The sequence below is a fragment of the Limulus polyphemus genome, unplaced genomic scaffold (assembly GCF_000517525.1).
Source record: "Limulus polyphemus unplaced genomic scaffold, Limulus_polyphemus-2.1.2 Scaffold195, whole genome shotgun sequence".
Lineage (NCBI taxonomy): Eukaryota > Metazoa > Arthropoda > Merostomata > Xiphosura > Limulidae > Limulus > Limulus polyphemus.
The window spans coordinates 360615-380130 of record NW_013665805.1 but is presented as its reverse complement, the minus strand read 5'-3'; the positions used below and the strand labels follow the sequence as shown (position 1 = coordinate 380130).

The following is a 19516-nucleotide window of genomic DNA, read 5'->3' as shown; positions in this document are numbered from 1 at the left end:
ATCAATTAACAAACGGAGACGTAACAGTACTTTAAGATAAGAACTTTGATATTGCTGGTATATAGATACCGAACATGTTTATCTGAAAAACTGATTATTCGATTATTAAGGTAAATATGTCAGTTTTTGTGTTTACATCTTTTGTAACTAAAAAATGAAAATTACTTTTCTTGATGTTTATTGTCTTTTGTATTAGTTGGGGTTTTCTTTCATGTTTCATGAGCTCTCACTGAGCATGCATTTCAACCTCTCGAACATATTACTCGTGTAAAAAGTCGACCCCTAAATTACAATCTAAAAGTTGCTTACAAAAATTCAACCATTACACGAGTATGTACAGTAATAATCACAATGAATAATAAATAATCTTAATTGTGAGTAACAGGCAAACAACAAAAAGTTTCTGTGACTACCGTGCAATTAGGACATCATTTGCGTACCTTCGTTGCTAACAGCGTTTTCAGCTTTTATCCCAAAGTACCAGTATTTCGTCGTATAAAAACATGTATATAAACATCAGTTTGTTTATTTCTTTCAAATATTCGCACATAGCTGCAAGAACTATCTGCGTTAATTTTGAACTGATAGATTAGACGAAAAGCAGTTAGTCAACAGTACCCACCGCCAACTCTTGGACAACTCTAATCAGATAGTGAGATTTAACCGTCACTCACGGCCTTAAAGTGCAGAGTGCGGTTCTGCACCAACGGGATGTGTACCATAACTGTTGTATTAATAATCAGGAACACTAACCTATAGGTCACGCCCAGTTCATAAACATTAGTATTATCTCCACCTAAGTTCTTGTTACAGTATCGTGTGTTTTTCAGTTACTTTGAAATGCTGCTAAAAATAGTTGAAGTATATTATTATATAATTATTTCAATTTTTGCTTTCACTAATGTTTAGAAAGTTATTTTTCTTTAGTAAATGAGTTAATTTTTAGATAGAAAGTTAGTGCCAACCTTCAACGTACAAGACAGTTTAAAAATTAGATTTCGATAACTCACCAAACTTGAATGAACACTTCCATTGATCTTTAACACCTTAAAAGTAGAAAAATTCTTTTGTGTCATTAGTCGTTAACGCATTTATTTTACATTTTACAAATGTTACATTCTCAAATTTAATGTCTAGAACCACGCTCAATTGGGCATGAAATCGAGATTCACTTGGTTTATTTTATTTACACGGTATTATTTAGGAAATGCACCTCACTTAGTCACTGTTTATTTTATTTTCCATTTTAAGATAATTTTGATTTCTGAGTTAGCTATTTTTTAAAAGTCTATTGTTATAATGATTATCGTATGTGTGAGTAACCATGTTACAATAGTTTCAGTCTACAGGATTCTGGTCGTAGTGTCTCTTACAAGCGTTATATATAAAATATTGACATTTACATACATAGCCTTTCTCCTTTCACCCCATGACGTAAGAAATTTATTAAATTAATCTGTTATTACATAACAAAAAGCCTTTATAGTAATGAAAAAATAGAGAGGAGAAGAAAGGAATGAACCCATGATATAACGAGGCGACTGTACACGTGATTAAATATAAAGATAGTAAAGTTGAAAAAGAAAATGCACAGCAAACAAAACAGTAGGATTCGGCGACAAATGATCTAGCAAAATATAAAGATTAGATCTGGAAAAGTACAATTTATTTTCAGGAGATAGACAATGGTATTTTGTGGATACGGAAAAGTCAGCTTGAGTCTGGATAAGGCGTGCTGGAAGGGAGGTGTTGTACGTGGTTGTCTCAGAGGCAAAAGACTGGCCACGTTACATTAGAAAATAAATTTCTCATTTCCATATTGGAACTCTAGAGTGAGGTTCCTGATGAGAAATACAGAGCAAGGTAAGATCTCAGAGGAAGTCATATTAGGCTGAATGATTACTTGGGAAGATGAATTTCATTATAAAAACGGTAAGTTACATCTGGTATAGATCAGTCTAGGGGTGGCTGTGGTGAATAAATGAAGAAAGGCGCACAGGAGAAAAGGAATTAAATACTGAATCCATGGGCACTCACAGGAATATTTTCGGGGGGGACAAACATGTATGTAGGGGATCAGCTTTTACAGTGCATAAACGCAAACACAAACTTATAGTTTTAATAAAAATTACTAAGGATATTTATCTTAACTACGATGTTAAGTTTACATCACAATACGTGCATTTTTTTGTGAAATGTAAGGGGGACAAATGCCCCCTTCCTGCGTGCGCCCATGGTTGAATCTAAATCTTTTTCGTTACTATAAAACAAGACTACATTTAATCATGGACTTTTGACCCCAGAATTTTTCTAAAACCCTAAACTTAGGTACCCCCGAGTGGTAAATGAAATGGCAGGTAAAGTAGGCAGTTGCCTAAGCCACCAAATACTCGGAGAGTTTAGTGTGAGTTGGAGCGTAAACTTAATTTTTGCTTAGAACGTCATTTAAGCTATCACCGGCCCTGTCAAACGGAATAAGATGGGATAGAGGACAGAAATGACAATAAAGTGACAGAAAAATTCGAGAGAGGTGTTTCAAGCTCATCTTTATAAGGTTTTTTAATCAAACGTATAATTCTTCACTTTATGTAGTGAATGAGTTTTCAAGTGAACTATGTTTGCCAACTCCACCATTTTAATGTTTTCTGACTCAACTTGTATTTCTTCATTTTTTTGTAGTGAGTGAGCCTCAAAGTGAATTATACTTGCCAATTGATCTCTTCTTTATAAAATACTTAAAATAACCAATCTGTCTTAACTCCATTACGGCCAAACTATCAGTGTCTGTTTAATGTATACAATGTACATTTCCATATAATTATGTTCTATAAAAAGTAAGATAAATGGAACATTGAGATATTGCAATATTTGCCTGTTTATTACTTTGCACATCCACATTCATAAGTCTTATATCAAAAGCCTTTAGACTTTAAGATGTTAAAACTGTCCACCTTAAAAAAGTGATAGTCTGATCTCAATATTTTCAAAACTTGTGGTTCCTTAGTTATTCAAAATTGTTTTAGAAAACAAAAATGTAAGTTAAGATTCCATGAATTTACTCTAAGTAACAAAGTTTATTACCCATTTTACGGCTTCCCGATCGCACACCGATAAATGTGAAATATTAAAACACAAAAATTCGAGAATCGATCCTATCAGTGATCACAGCGCAGATAGCCTATTATGAAATTTTGTGCTTAACAACAAAAAACATTTTACGCTACTTTTCAGGTGCTTCAAAACCATATCGCAATGTTTTTATGTGTATGTAAAAAGTCATACAATGTATTTAGAAATAACTAATAATTAAAGTGCTACTTTTCCGTCCAGATAATCTCTAACGCAAAACCGTGGTTTGTTTTGAATTTTACGTAAAGCTACACGAGAGCTATCTGCGCTAGCCTTCCCTAACTTAGCAATGATGGACCAGAGAGCTACTCTTTTACCAACTGAAAGTGGGATTGACCGTAATTTGCGAGTTGGGCGCCCTTACCGCCAATCCATGCCAGGCCTGTAAAATTATGATCGCAAGGAGTTGTTTTCGTTGTACAAAGCTACACAATTGACTATCTTCATTATGTCCACCACGTGGAATCGAACCCAGGATTATAGCATTGTATATGTGTAAACTTACTGCTGACACACATCGAGTAACGTCTAACAGAGTAAAACTTCAAATTATGTTGCCTAGTAATCTAACTCTGTTAAACTTGATATTAAAACAAAAGAAGGAAACTGCCTGTTTTTGAGTTTTTTTTATGTTACTGTTCTTTGTTTTTAATAACTTTCTGAAACTTTCATTCACACGACAAGTTAGTGTATATCATCTATTTTAATTCTATTTCTGCATAAAAAATAATATTTATAAAGAAATGTTAGACTAATAACAAATTTTGTATTTCCGCTTATTTATTTTAGATGCCCCTAATTACAAAATTAAATGACCCTATGAGCAACTACTCTCATTATCGGTAATCCCCCAAAAATAGCAAAGTGCTTTAAAAATCATATTACATAACATAACATAATGTTTAGGGACCCATTAATCCATCTCCTCTCTCCCATCCTATAAACTAAACTATAACTATTAAAAAGTCTTAAAGCCAGCCTTTATCATAGTTATCAATATTTCTCTTAAACTCACTTAAATTTACTGCCTCCACAATGTATGAAGGCAACCCATTCGATAGGCTAACCATCCTGTTAGAAAAATAAAACTGTCTTAGTTGAAGATGACTCCTACCTTGCCAAAATGTATATTTGTGTCCTCCTAGTCCTACTATTCTCGTCGTTAATATGAAAAAATATTACTTACTGACTCCTCTGTTCTGTGTGAAGATAACCGAGTACTCTGAAGTTTGAAGATTTAGTATTAAAAACGAACGTTTTGCTCTATTTGCATTTCATGTACAATTCTATAATTTTTTTTGAGTAAGCTATAACGGATACTTCAATTTTTACTACATCTAACCTTATAAGGGTTTCAATTTTATTGGAATTCGTATGACTTAAATTCAAAATAACGTATTTTATGAAAAGTTAATAATTGGCTGTAATTAAGACTTTTGAGAGGGCAGGGCAATCGGTATCACAAAAATGGTGTAGTGTTTTTTATGGGAGGTATGAGGAGTTATATAATTTAATATTTCCTAGTAATATGTAATGCTATGTTGGATCTTGTGATAAAAATCTAATTAAATCTACCCTTATATTTTTCATCAGTAACTGTTCCAGTTGACATAGCCTAATCACGTTACAGTTGGGTTGATCAACTTGATAACGGTACCTGCCACTGAGTACTATTAGTATATATACTGTTACTATAGTATTAACATTGGTACTGGTAACTTTTTCTGTCGCGTGACCTCATCATTATAATATATAAAATATATTATTATACGTAAATGTAATATGATGGCTAAAGTCTGAAAACAACTAATGGAACTGAAATTAAATATACCTTAGCATTTGGAATAACAAGGCGTGTTATTCTTTAATCTTTTCACTGATTAGTTATAATATAAGTTAGGACTTGCATAGTTATTATTCAACCAAGCTTAATTTAAAGTATTTTAATTCTCTAGATAAATAGCTAAGTTTGCACCAAGGTATTTACGTGAAAAATAAATGTAGAAAGGAAGCATGACAAAGTAGGTGTTTTATCACAATATTAGACATTTTGTAACTGTGCTTCATTAAAATTTAAATGATAATGATGTCCTTCTTTGATAGATTGTTTAGGCAGAGTATTCATGATGAAACTTTGTAGAAAGGATGGCAACTGCCTGTTGTAGAGATACCAAGTGTAGAGGACAACGTTTCAAAAGTCTTCTACCTTTCATCTTCAGGCGGAAGACTTTTGAAATGTCATCCCCTACTCTTGTGTCTCTACAACAGGCAGTTGCCATCCATTCTACAATGTATCATCAATAATGATGTCATTTGTAGTGACCAGTACTTGTGTTGGTATTCTGATAACTGCGATGTTTAACTACATTTCTGATATAAGGAAATTTCAATGTATTTATTTTTCAACATTGAAAAGTGTCAAAACAAGCTATCTTATTTTTATGTATGGAAATCTTTAACTTTACTAAAGTAGATTAGTATTCATAAAAAAAAAAAAAAAATGGTTAGCAACACAATGGAATATTATGAATTAATTGGTAATAAAATTATGCACCTCTTTATTCTACTTTTTAGAATGGTGACCTTAGATGCTGCAACTTTATCCAGGCAGCTATTTTACTTTCAGTTCTTGTCCACACTTCTTTTTCAGTCACCCTTTTTTCTGTTTTTTGATCATGTTGTTGTGTAGTCAGTTGTTTTACCAATAGTTTTTATGTGGCAAAGCTGTTTTAACTGTTAATTCTTTTTTTAGACTACTGATAAATATCTAGCTTTCTTGTCTGTAACATTAATTTACACACAGTTTTTGTTGAGGTTACTATTTCATCAATAACTTTTCCCCAGTCTGTAGGTTCGAGGAGAAATTGGAGGCTATCATAATTAAAGTAGAGGCAATAGATAAAGAAAAGTGTAGACTGTGCGAAATGGCAGCAGGATTTCAAGAGGAGCTTAAGCTGTTACATGCAAGGAATATATCAGCTAACAATGACTTTCATAAATTAGAAATGTAGGGCTAATGATGTAGGGAAAGGTGGATCAGAGGAGCTAATTGATAAGTACAAGGGGTTGACAAAGGGATTTAAAGAAAAAGCCATAACTTAGTATTGTCGTGGATACTGCCCAGAATTAACTGTGCAGATGAAGTTACAAGTACATCACTAGGGCTAGACTTAGATTAGTATTTAATGATGAGCAGATTGGCTGGTTGGACTTGTGAGATCAGTTCAATGGATGATTTTGATGACAGAAATTTATTTAAAATACAGGGTTACAGGCTATTTAATAGGAATAGAGTATTAAAGGGGGGGGGTATATGCAAAATGTGAGTTACGTCCTGTTGAAGTTTAAGATAATAGAAAAGAAATTGAATCCATATGGGTTTCTATTAGTGGATATAAAGGGAAAAGGCTTTTAGTCAGAGTTTGTTATAGACAATCAAATGATACTAATGAAATTAGTGAGAAACTTTACAATGAGATTAAGATTTCAGCTGTTAATGAAGTCATAATTATGGGTTATTTTGATTTTTGGCATATAGATTGGAAAATGCTAGAGTTAAACAATGAGGGAAAAAGGTTTTTGGAAACTGTTCAAGATGGCTTCACAAATTAATCAAGAAACTTACTACAAATAATGCTATTTTAGATTTATTTTGAACTTTAAATATAGAAATGATAGAGAGGATGGAAATTGGGGAACATGAGGGTGCAAATGATCATTGTTCTATTAGGTTCAATGCATATGTAGATAAGGAATAATGATATTTTGGTTACAAGTTTTAAAATAGCAAATTTTGAAGGTATACAACAAGAGTTATCTGTTGTGAATTGAGCAGCTGAATTCTTTGGAGACACTGATCAGATGTGGATATATCTAAATATTCAAGATAAAAATATTCCTTATAGAAAAAAAAAGGTAGCTGCAAGTAAAAAAACCAGGTTGACTCACAAAGAGTTTAAGAGATAAAATTAAAGAAAAACATCTTAAATTTAAGAAATTTAAATTGACTAGTATGACAGGAGATTTAGAAGATCAAGAAAGTTGGTGATACAGGAAATTAGTACATCAGAAAGGATGTATCAATAAAGGATGACTGAAAATGTAAAATTCAACAGTAAGGATTTTTTTAAATACATTAAGGGTAAACAAAATGTTAGGATGGAGATGATAAAGGAAGGCTTGTATTTACTGATTATGAGATGGCTGGGTTATTAAATTTTACTTTTTTTTACGTTTTTTACTAACGAAGATTTAAGCAGTAGTCTACACCTTGAACAGTTGATAGATGAAAACGAGATTAAACAAGATGATTGTATTAATTCTAACCTGGTTAAGAAAAAATTGGGAATTTTAAAGAACAGTAAGGAGCTTGGTCCAAAAAATATTTCCCCAAGGATTTTAAAGGAGGTTAAATATTGAATATGTGAGCCACTTACTACTAGTTTTTGTCAGTTCTTGAATAGTGGCCAGGTACCAGTGTATTGGAAGTTAACTATTGTAACTCTTCTTTTTTTTTTCAAGGGAGGTGATAAAACTAGTCCCAGTAATTATAGACCCATTAGTTTTACATCAGTTGTGGGAAAAGTTTTGGAAAGTCTGTTAAAAGATGCTTTGCAAAGTCATTTAACAAAGTTTACAATTTTATTGGATAGTCAACATGGTTTTACTAAAGGAAAATCTTGCCTTGCAAATCTTTTGACATTCTTTGAAAAGGTTATTGCTTATGTAGGTGATGGTAAGGGTGTATATTTGATGTATCTGGATTTTCAGAAAGCATTGACAAGGTGCCACAGAAAAAGGCTTGTAAAAAAATTATCTGTGTAGGTGTGGGGAATAAGTTAGAAATAGGATAAAGGGTGGCTGGATGGAAGAAAGCAGAGGGTTGTTACAAATGGACAATCGAAATAGATTAATGTTACAAGTGGGGTACCTCAGGGCTCAGTCTTAGGATCTTTGCTCTTTTTGATTTACATCAATGATATAGATGAAGGAATGGTCAATAAATTACTTAAATTTGCAGATGATATTAAGGTCTTTGGTGTTGCTAGCTATGAAGAGGATGCTGCTGATTTACAAAAGGATTTAGATCATTTAGTGAGTTGGGCAAATAAATAGCAAATGAGTTTTAATTATAATATATGCAAGATAATGCATGTGGATTATCATAATTTGAATTATAAGTATAATTTGGATGGGAATAATCTTAAAAGTGTCATGAAATAAAAGGATCTTGGTGAATGGTTGATCAGTCTCTATAGCCATCCAAGCAGTGTGCTGTTGCTAGTGGTTGGGCAAATAGGATTTTAGATTGTATCTACAGATATATTGAATACAAGTCTAAATAGGTTATAATTTCATTGTATATATCACTGATTAGGCCATATTTGGAATATTGTATTTAGCTTGGGCTCCTTCTCTTAGGAAAGACATTTAGTTGTTGGAAAGGGTTCAGATAATGGTTACTAGAATGATGCCTGGGATGGAGGGGTTGTCATACGAGGAGAGACTGAAATCTCTCAAATTGTTTTCTCTTGAAAATAGAAGAGTTAGGGGAGGGATCTGTTTGAAACGTTTAAGATAGTAAAAGGAATTGATAGTGTTGATGCATCATCATTTTTCATACTTAACAGTGAGAATAGTGGGACACAAACATAAATTTTGGCAGGGTAAGAGTCATCTTCACCTAAGACCTAACAGGGTGGTTGGCCTTTGGAATGGGTTGCCTTCAGATATTGTGGAGGCAGTAAATTTAAGGGAGTTTAAGAGAAAGCTTGATAAGTATATGAATGATAAGGGCTGGCTTTAAGATTTAAAAAAAAATATATTAATAGTTCTAGTTTAGTTTAGAGGATGGAACAGCCAAGATTGACCAACAAATCCCATGTTGTCCCCAAATGTTATATTTAATTGTCCCTTGATCTTGTTTAGGCCACAGTTTCACAATCAAATCTTATTCAGCCATCTTAATTGCCTCTAATCCATGTTTGTGCTACTGTTTTTTTTTCAGTTCTTGATCTGACTGCTGTTTCATAAGCAAATCATATTCAATCATTTTTTCTTTCCTAGTTTTTATTCAACCTGTTGTTTTTATACAAAACTTTAAGATGCTATTTCACACCTGCTTCTTATCCAGACTGTAATTTTTCTTTTAGTTTTTGTGTTTCACCAGCAAATCTAATCCAGAATAATATTTTTACCCCTATGTTATTGCCCAGGCTGGAGATTAAAAAGCAGTCATTATCTAGTCAACATTTTTCTCTATTCTTGTTAGTTTACCCACATTTCTTGTCCAGGATGTGTTACCTGCAGTTGTGTATTGTCTGCTATTTTACCCACAGTTCGTATCCAAGCTGCTTTTTCTTGTTATTTCAATTATTTTTCATCAGATTTTAATTAGTGTTTCTTCGGTACTACTTGTCTGGATTACTGTTTTAACTCCAGTTTTAGTTCATTCTACCATTCAACAGCAATTCTTGTTCATTCTACCATTTTGCCTGAAGTCAGGCTATAGTTTCACGATCATTTTTGCTGGGCTGCTCTTTTATTCTTGTACAGGCTAATTTTTAAAATTCAACTCTTGTCTCGCCAGCTGTTTTACCTGTATTTTATCCATGCATAAGTTATTAGGTTAATCCAAGTTTTTTTTTTCTCATGTTGTTGTTTGCTTGCAGTTTTTTTGCATGCTTTTTTACATGTGATTCTTCTCCAGACTTCTATTTTACCTATAGGTTTTATCTATGGTGCTATTTCACTACCAATATTTGTAATTGTTACATGAGTTGTTGCTTTATATGCAATTTCTTTGTTTACACAGTGGCTTCTACCTGTAAGTATAGGATTTTAAATATAAAAAAGTGCATGTAAAATTAATGTGAAGAATGTCAAAACATGATTTTAGGCATTTCATAAGAATAAAAAAGTTTATAATATATTGTTTAGACTGTTATTTTCTTGTTATTCACCAAAAGTTTGAGAATTTAAAGTTTGCCATTCTAACAGACATTATGTCGTAACAATACATATGAGTTTGTATCACTATCATCCAGGTTTAATTTATATGGATGAGTAAACATATGGACACCCAAGGACTGTTTGGCCTTGTAAGACTGTTCTTGCATACCCACTCTTGAGACTTATGTTCTCCATGAAGCTGGGTGGTTAATAAAATTTGATAATTAATCATCAAGCTGACAAATCAGTTATCCTCATATGAAACTTGGATAATTGGAATAATCAAAATTAGAAAAATTTTGAAGCACTAATTTTGATTAACTATTTTTGTGAATTGTAATCTTAATTGATTAAGTTGCACAACTTAATAATAATGAGAAATTATAGTGGCAATATTGATGCATCAATCCAATTAAAAATAAAATATAAAGTTGTAACATCATTATTTGTGTTTATTATGACTACATCTGGTGATTTTAATTTAATTGAAAACTGTAATAATTAGAAACATCAATTTTGATTAGTTGATTATTTTCATGATATTAATTCAATAAGAATTTTGATTAATCACTTATTTTTACATGATGCTCGTAGGTAATTACTTGATCAAGTTAATTACTAAGCTCTAGTCATGTCACCCTATTATCTTCAGAATACAGCACAAAGAAATTTGGGACCTTTAACTTATTGATTCCCTTGATAATAATGTAAACTTCTTTAAGATTACCTCTTACCTTTCTCTTCACAAGAAAAAATATCTTAACTAAACCAAGACTGTATCATAAACTCTTCTCTTTGTAAAACATCTTAGTAACCCTTCTTTGAACACTTTCTAGTAAATCAGTATTCTTTTTAGGTAAGGAGATAAAAAATATACAGAGTATTTCAAATGAAGCATTGACTAATGATTTGTATATAGAGATACCTTTTTGACTTGTAATTTATATATCTATAAATACACCCCCCAAGGTTTTATTAACTTTACTATTAGCAACAGAGCACTGCTTCAATGGCTTGAGTGACTTATCTACCATTGAGCAAAAATCCTTATTTTTTGTCATGCATGTAGTGATATGAAAAATAAAGAAAAACTAATAATTTCTTATAGATTTCCATATGATAGTTTTAGTTATACTTTTTTAAATTTTTCTTCATTAATGTGTATATGAAGCTATTAACATCTATTTATGAAATATTGGTTTCATTAAAACTCTAATCTGTTTCATTTCAAAATTGCAAGTTATCAGGTTTTTTTCCTACATGCAAGTCAAACATGCTTAACTGTTTGTTCACTAGTTTTTTAGTCACTCATTTTGACTAATTGTAATAGTAGTATAAACTGAATACACACTCCTTAAAAGTTTCAAAGCTTAAATCAAGTGTAATCTACAAAGATAAATAACACAAGAAGTGCTTATTTGTTAAAAAGATGTAGTTAAAGATTGTAGTTTTTTGTTGACAACTAAGATACAAACTTTGATCTGATGAACCAATTTTTGAAAATTGTTTTCATAACCATTTGAGTTTTTGTCCTTATCTCTCTCTATGTCTTAATTTTAGTTTTGAAAACTTCTCATTGGGATTAAAAACTGAACACATATGCATGGATGGCATGACACTCTTATATTTTGCAGGACCAACCTGCCCCTTCACTTGTAACTTTCTCCTTTTACTTCTTGGGCCTAAAATACATTATGTCATGCAAAGTTTTCCAAGAGAAATGGGAAATACTTCTTATAAAAAATATATTCATAAAACAGTCTGGAATGCAACACTATGTGGATAGTATAGATTTTAAAAAGTAAAAATAAATTTGTTGAAAGTTTTCCTTTACATTTTATGTGTATTTCACGTGTAAATATTGAAAGATTCCTCAGGTAGGTTTTTAACATATCCTTGGTTATTATTCATTCTTAGTATGTATTAAAATGATAGACAGATTAGGTGTAACTTAGTGTTGAGATTAAATAAGCACATCTGTGAAGCTATATTGAAAGGAAAGGATTTTGGTTTTTTGATCATTTGTAACAAATTCGTAACTCTACATGTAATAGCAAATCTAATATTATTTTCATAATAAGGAACTTTATGCAATCTATAATCGTAAATTATTTGATTTTGAGCTCACTGGAGGAATAAAATTAAAGGGTTGGCTGTCTACATCATCACACTTTTGTGGAAAATTAATGTTTTATTCTTTATGTACTAGTTTTTATAATTGTACTAAACTAACTAGCCATTCATGTATGAATTTTTAAGCATCAGGCTAGTAATATATCTGAGTTTGTTTTAGTGATAAGTATAAGCTTATTTGTATTAGAGATTTGTACCTTCTAGGGGTGGAGGAATCAATTTTGGATTGTTCAGGCAATTCAGAGTAGTGTGAAAATATTAATAATTTGCAAGCATTTCTTTATGATTCATAAAAATAGGTACTCACCATAGCTATAAGAAAGCACAAGCATGTATACTTGCAGATTATATGTGTAATTTATTATCAATTATTATACTGATTCATACACACTACAATACTATGATAAGTCTTTCTATGTACCTTGAAACAATTTTTGGAGTGCAAGTTAAAGTTAAAAATCCCTGCAGTTACTGTGACAAAATGTTAGTCTGGCTGTTGTCTGGTCTGCTGGACCTGCTCTGGTGCACATGGCTTCCCGAAGGTAATGATACAAACAACAGTAAGTGAAAAATTACTTAAAAGATAAAAAAATATCTGGAAATACTGAAGGATACCAACTGAAAATTTAAATGTAAGTAGAGGATATTTTTTTGATGTAATAAATGGTGACAAACATACTACATATATTGTAAATACAGACAGAATATATGATTATTTGATTATCATTCTTTATCAATAGATGATTTAATGAATACAATAAAATTAAACTAACATCAAGCCTGATATTTTTGAGTAATGTATGTACCTCACAGTCTAATACAGAAACTTTAGACTTTTCTTGAATGTGCAGAAATTTATATCCTTTCATAGTGTTATGAGATTATGTGTAGTAATATGTTATTTACAGGGCTCCAGATAAAAATGTGCCAGTATAATTCCCGACCAAAAATCAGCCATTTATGGCCTTAAAAAAATTATTAAGTTGTTTTACTGCCATTGAAAAACAAATATGGCTCCCACCATTTTAACAGTAGTACAGTAATTAATGGGTGCATTCTTGTAGCTTTCTCCACAAAATCTGCATGGTTCACACATTAGACCTGCAAAAATAAGTGCACTCTAACCACTAGAAGTTTCTATTGGTGTACTTGTGAATAATCCAATTAAAAATAAAATATAAAGTTGTAACATCATTATTTGTGTTTATTATGACTACATCTGGTGATTTCATTTACTAAATTAATCCTGTGCCAAATTTCACCTTTTGAAATAATAAAATAATTCATAATTGGTTAAATTACCTTTTTTTGTCACAAAATGTTACTGCTGCACAAAATTAAAATTACTCCCTCTGACAGAATTCTGGGAGTAACTTCTACTTACAGAAAAAAATATCTACAGCCTGGTATTTACATATGAGATGTCTGACTGTAAAATGGTGTTAAATGTGTAATAACTTTAGCAGAGTAAATAATTTGTAACTGTTTGTGATATCTCATTTCAATAAGAACCAGTAAAATAAATACTGGGTATTTAAAGGTACAAAATATTAAAATATTTATACTCATTTTAAACACACAATCTGCTGACATCAGGCAGGCCTGGACTGGCCTACCAGGACACTGGGAAAAACCCTGGTGGGCTTCTCGTTAGAAAAGTACATAAAAAAAATAGCTTAATGCTTTGTCTGCACAGAAGAGAAATAATTATTTGTCAGTTGCCATCACATTAACATTTAAATTACCACATATGTTAATCCTATCAGTAATTATGTGCATTGAAAATAATTTACTTAATCATATTTTTTTTGAAGATGTTATATTCTATCTTGTGTTTTACTGATCATGTGAACTATGTGTGACTATGTACAGTTTTTAAGTATGTATCTTTGTTATTTTTATGACAAACTTGTGGGACCCTTCTGCCCTTGATATCAGGGAACATGCCACATCTGATATGAAAGCAGCAAAATTCTTAAATACTAACTTTTAAGTAATTCATTAAACAATGGAATAAATACATCTCAGTCTAGTTGTTGGCTTACCTTATACCTGCGTATGGTGTAGTTTTGGTTTATTGTTTTTATTTTATATTTTGATAATTAAATCATAAAAGTACTTAAAATTAAGTATGTTGCATTACAGTGCAGTGAAATAAAAATAACTATTAAGATGGACCAACTTTTTCACTGTCCAAATACATTCTTTTATAAGTATAAATAATGTGTAGAATGCATCAAGGTCTAATTGTTGGCTAATTTTATATGTATTTATGGTGCACTGAATTCTTTAGGCTTACCTTTTTATTTTTTCTATGCCTTATGCCAAGTCTTATGATAGTATGTTTTATATTTCGATAATTAAATCATAAAATAACTTAAAATATAAAATGTTCCACTTTAATGCAATGAATTAAGAATAATTGTTCAGGTGACCCAACTTTTGCACTTTTCAAATATAGTAGCTTAGATTCTTCTCAAGATATATTGAAAATGTTATACTTTTGTTCATGTAATAAGTATTATATGTAAGTGGAGAATCAAGTAGCACTGCAGGTTCTTAAGTATCCTTTAGTAACAAGCTTTACTTAATACTTATAAGATGGGGTTGGTAGAACCAGGTATTTATTCAGATATATAGAAAAAGAGATCCCTTCTTCGAGTTGGCTGATTATAAATATAATTATAATTATCTCATTACGTTGATATACCATCTGTTTATTATAAACTTTTTTCTTTCCATTTTCTTGCAGGCACTGTGAAATTGTTGGTTACCAACATCACTGAACAAATAGCATTGCCAAATATGGTCAGTGGTTCTTGTCATATGAACTAGTTTTTTTGATAGATACATTAACTACATATAGCAACTTAATACACATAGAGTAATGATAGACATATTTGCTTGTTTTTAAAATGAAAAGCTTTTTATTTTAATATAAAAATAATTAGTAGCAACAGTCATTAAAAAAGTTTTGCCATACCAAAATGAACTGTTGGATTTTATAGGTTGTTTTTTGTGCTCTTAGCCTGAATGGTAATGTTGCGTTAGCGAGGTCACGTGACTAGTAACATGCCACTCCTTCTCTCGAACCTTCGTGAATTATCGGGAGACTACTAGATGTGTGTTAGTCTTGTATATATATATATATATATACATATATAAGACATTGACAACGTGATGGGAGAACAGTGTACGTCGTGAGTAATTGAACTGCAGTCAGAGAATGTGTAATTGAACTGAGCACGTAAGACGTTCGTTGAGAATTATAGCGTGACTGTTGAAATTAAGTGTATCGTAAAGTTGTATTCGGAAAGATTAAACCAGTTTTATTTAAGAAAGGACTTATGTCGCTAAAGTTTCGTCGGAACGAAGTTAAGGAAAATTAACTAACGACTGGAGGCGTAACATTAACATAAAAAAATGAGACATTACTAAAATATTGCTCGTGTACTACCTCATTAAACAACATTTTAAAAATTTCAAAAGAATCTTTTATACATAAAACATGATTCCAAATAGGATGGGACCAATATTGAGGCCCCAGAATATAGTGAGGGACTTTCTGAAAATAACTTTTTGTTTTAATTTTAATATAAAATTGATATATGATACTCAAAATTAAAAAAAAAATATATTGCGACTTAACCAAAGCCTATTTGAATATCCTTGTAACAGACTAGTTTTTTTTCATCAAAATTTCAATCTGTCTAACAGCAGTGAAACAGTATGACAGTGCTTATGTGTTTGTTTTTCAAAGTTTTAAACTAAGTTTCTAGATATATGTATGTGTCATTATGATATTGATGACATGGAGGCTTGTGGGGAGTTTTTCGGTTTAAAGCTGTTATTTGAAGTGCTTTCCCACACTTTGTTCAAGTTTGTCATAATCATTAGCATATGTGATCCAGCTAGAAGAATCCTGTAACGGTTCTTTTTTTCTTATAGTTTAATTTGGTGACCACTTTAAACAATAGCCATAATGGAAATTACAGACCTACATTAAAATTTCAGCTGTGGCATTTTTTTTGAACTTGTAATTTACATAAGCAGTTGATTTTCTGAACTCATGAATACTGATGAAGGCAATTTTATAGCTGGGTGATTAGTGGTACTTGCTAACTGATTAATCAATGGATCAATTACATGATTACATTCAATTTATTAATTAGTACCTTGTTCCTCAAACCATGGTATGTACAAGCAAAAAAAAAAGTTGGTGATGGATGCTTCTAGCCAGTCTCCTTCCCTTTAGTCACAGTTCGAAAAGGTAAAAAAGTTGGCAACAGTTACTACCAGCCAGTTGTCTTCCCTCTAGTCAGCAGTTTAAAAGGAAAAAAGTTGGCAACAGACACTACAGGCCAGTTGTCTTCCCTGTATTCAGCAGTTGAAAAGGAAAAAAAAATGGCAACAGTTACTACCAGCCAGTTGTCTTCCCTCTAGTCAGCAGTTTAAAAGGAAAAAAAGTTGGCAACAGGCACTACAGGCCAGTTGTCTTCCCTGTATTCAGCAGTTGAAAACGAAAAAAAAAAAATGGTAACAGATACTACCAGCCAATTGTCTTCCCTCTAGCCACCAGCTCAAAATTAGCAACAGTGGCAGGTAGACTTAGAAGCTTTTTCATTACAAAGATAGGGCAAACAAGTTTACTGGCAATGGAAATCAAACTCAAAACCCTTGAATCATAAGCCCTCCCCCCCTCCAAACCACCAACTCTGAATAAACTTTAAGTAAAGTAGAAAAACAGCTTATAAAGCTAACATTAGACAGGGAACAGATAGCCTGTTATATAGCTTTGTGTTTAATAAAAAACAAATGTAATAGCAATATTTTGATTACTCGGGTAATTAGAATAATTGAAAATAGTAATGATTTTGATTAGATGATTATTTTCGTGACATTTGATATAATCTTAATTTTGATCAATCAGTTGTTGGAATAATCAGAAAGACTAATTTTGACTATTTGATTATTTTCATAACAATCCATATATTGATAATTTCAATTAATCAAATGTTGGAATAATCAAAAATGGTAATCATTGGAAACTAATTTTGATTGGTCAACCCAATCATAATTTCAAATAATCAGCAAGTTTACATGAAGTAATTGATGTAATGACTTCTCAGAGGTAATTGATTAATCAATTAAATTGTTGTCTGGCTCTTGGCAGTTTATAAGATAGAAATTTAAACGTTTATCTCAACAATTGTATAATGCTGTAATATCTTTTGCTGCTTGATAATGTAAGCTTAACAATTTAAAATTGCTCCAAATAGAATGGCAAAGAAACAAGTTCAGAATATATGTAAATATGTATGCCACAACTGTAGGCCTTAGGAAAAAAATATAATTAGCTTTAAATCAAATGTATATCAGGTCCGTTCCTTATGTTAAACTTATTTTAATATAAAATATTTATTAGCTCTTTCCTTATGCATAAAAGAATAAAAATCTAATGATAATATAATGTAGCTTCCAGTGAAGGATTATTTCCAGCAAATGATGTTATAACTGTTGCAATGGTTCTCCAGGCAATTGTGAATTCCCTTTTCTCCAAACTACTGGTAAGAAGTAATAATTACTGTTGCATATTACTTAGATATATTTTTGGAGTCCTTTTCCAATTAGGTTATTCTGTAACACAAAATAAATATATAAATTCCAAAAATTTTGAAAAATATCATAAAATTAGACTTAATACAGTATCCAGCTTTGCTGGTATAATGAAAAATATTGTAAACAAATTTTTAACTTTTATGAAATAGAAATTCAACACCAATGTGTAGGGGCACTGATATATCAGTAGACTATAGGCCTGGCGCCAAACATAGTAAAACTTATCAGCTATTTTTCTTATTGTAGGTGATAATGTACACTGATATTTTTGTTTGTTGTTCCAAAGAATGTTGTGAGACATAAAAGTTGAGACAAAAATATATATATGCTGTAGTATGCAACATGAAATTACTATCTGCTTTAAGTATGTCTCAAAACTGTAAGGGCTGCTTGGAATTTTTTAAAATGTCTGAAAACAACAGGACATCTGATTGCAAACTGTGTTCTGCAAAAATTTTGTGTGGAGGAAACACTGGTAAAGATTTCAACACAACAAATTCAATACACCACCTCAAGATATGTTAGCCCTTAAATTATACAATGATTTCCTAGATGGAGCTAAGGAAGAGACAGAACTGGTAAAAATAAAATAGAAATAAAACATGCTAAAGCAGCATGTGCCTTAGTACCTTAAGCACTTAATCATTAAAGAAATTAGATCATGAAGATTCCAGAGCAAAAGAAGTTACCAACAAATTAATGTAATTTATAGCTATGGATGACCAACCATCTTCAGTTATTGAAGATATTGGACTCCACCTTCTCATGGAATGTCTGGAGAAGTTTCATATCTGAAATTGCACTGTCAGAACTGTAAATTGTCATTTCAAAATACATACATATGCTGTTTGAAGGTGATCATGTATCAGCACCGAGCATTACAAATGTTATTTGGAGTTCTGATGCATTGCTAATGTCAATTTTGAGATTAACTGCACAATAGACATACATGAATTACAGTTTACAGAAAGCAGTACTACAAGTATGGGTTATGGTGGAGGTTATTTCAATAACCATTTACAAAATGTTTGCAACATGGAAAATTCTAATGTCCAAAATTCCTATGGTTCTCACAGATAATGCAAGGAATGTTGCAAATCTTGAAGATAGCTTTTATATGCGGAAGCATCTGATAGCTGAGTTCTTGCACAGATCTTAAAATATAACATTGATAAACGGAAACATCGACACATTCCGGGATGTTGTGAGCCTGCGTGCCTAATCTGGTCATAAATATCACATGGTAAGGAACCTTTCTTAACCAGTTCTAATAAGCGTTTTTGTAATTTGTTTTCAATTTTTGCCATGTTATCATTTTGCACAAAACAGTGCCTAGCCTTTTGAATTTTGTTTCATCATTAATTAAGATGTCACATATTTTTTCAATGTAGTCAGTTTTATTCAATACCAGAACCTTTGTCAGGTTTTGTGATAAGAATACTTTTGTTCAAGTATAGAGATTTTATAGCCTAAAAATGTTCTCTATGCATGTATAAGTTGGTAAGGTCGATTGGTGTGCCACAGTAGGCATGTGCCAAATCACTTTTATTAAAACACACAAACCTGTGCTTTGCTGCCAATCTACACATCCTTCAGTAGGTCTGTGACATTTCCTGATTGGCTTGAGGAAATGCCAATCAGTGATTGCCTTACCAGCCTACATTGATCTGACTCATTTTATAAG

The 19516-nt window shown here is 31.5% G+C and overlaps 1 protein-coding gene across 6 annotated transcripts in view; it reads left to right on the top strand.

The window, feature by feature from the left end:
* Positions 1–4545: 4545 nt before the first annotated feature.
* The window catches only part of LOC106478270 (epidermal growth factor receptor substrate 15-like 1), a 93927-nt gene continuing 78956 nt past the window's right edge, over positions 4546–19516 (top strand). For 5 of the 6 annotated variants that reach the window (XM_022381850.1, XM_022381848.1, XM_022381846.1 and 2 more), the window contains exons 1-2: positions 4546–4620; positions 14966–15021. In XM_022381850.1, the coding sequence (XP_022237558.1) occupies positions 4614–4620; positions 14966–15021 (63 nt within the window). In that variant the 5' untranslated portion in view covers positions 4546–4613. The other variant, XM_022381849.1, reaches the window with a different exon arrangement.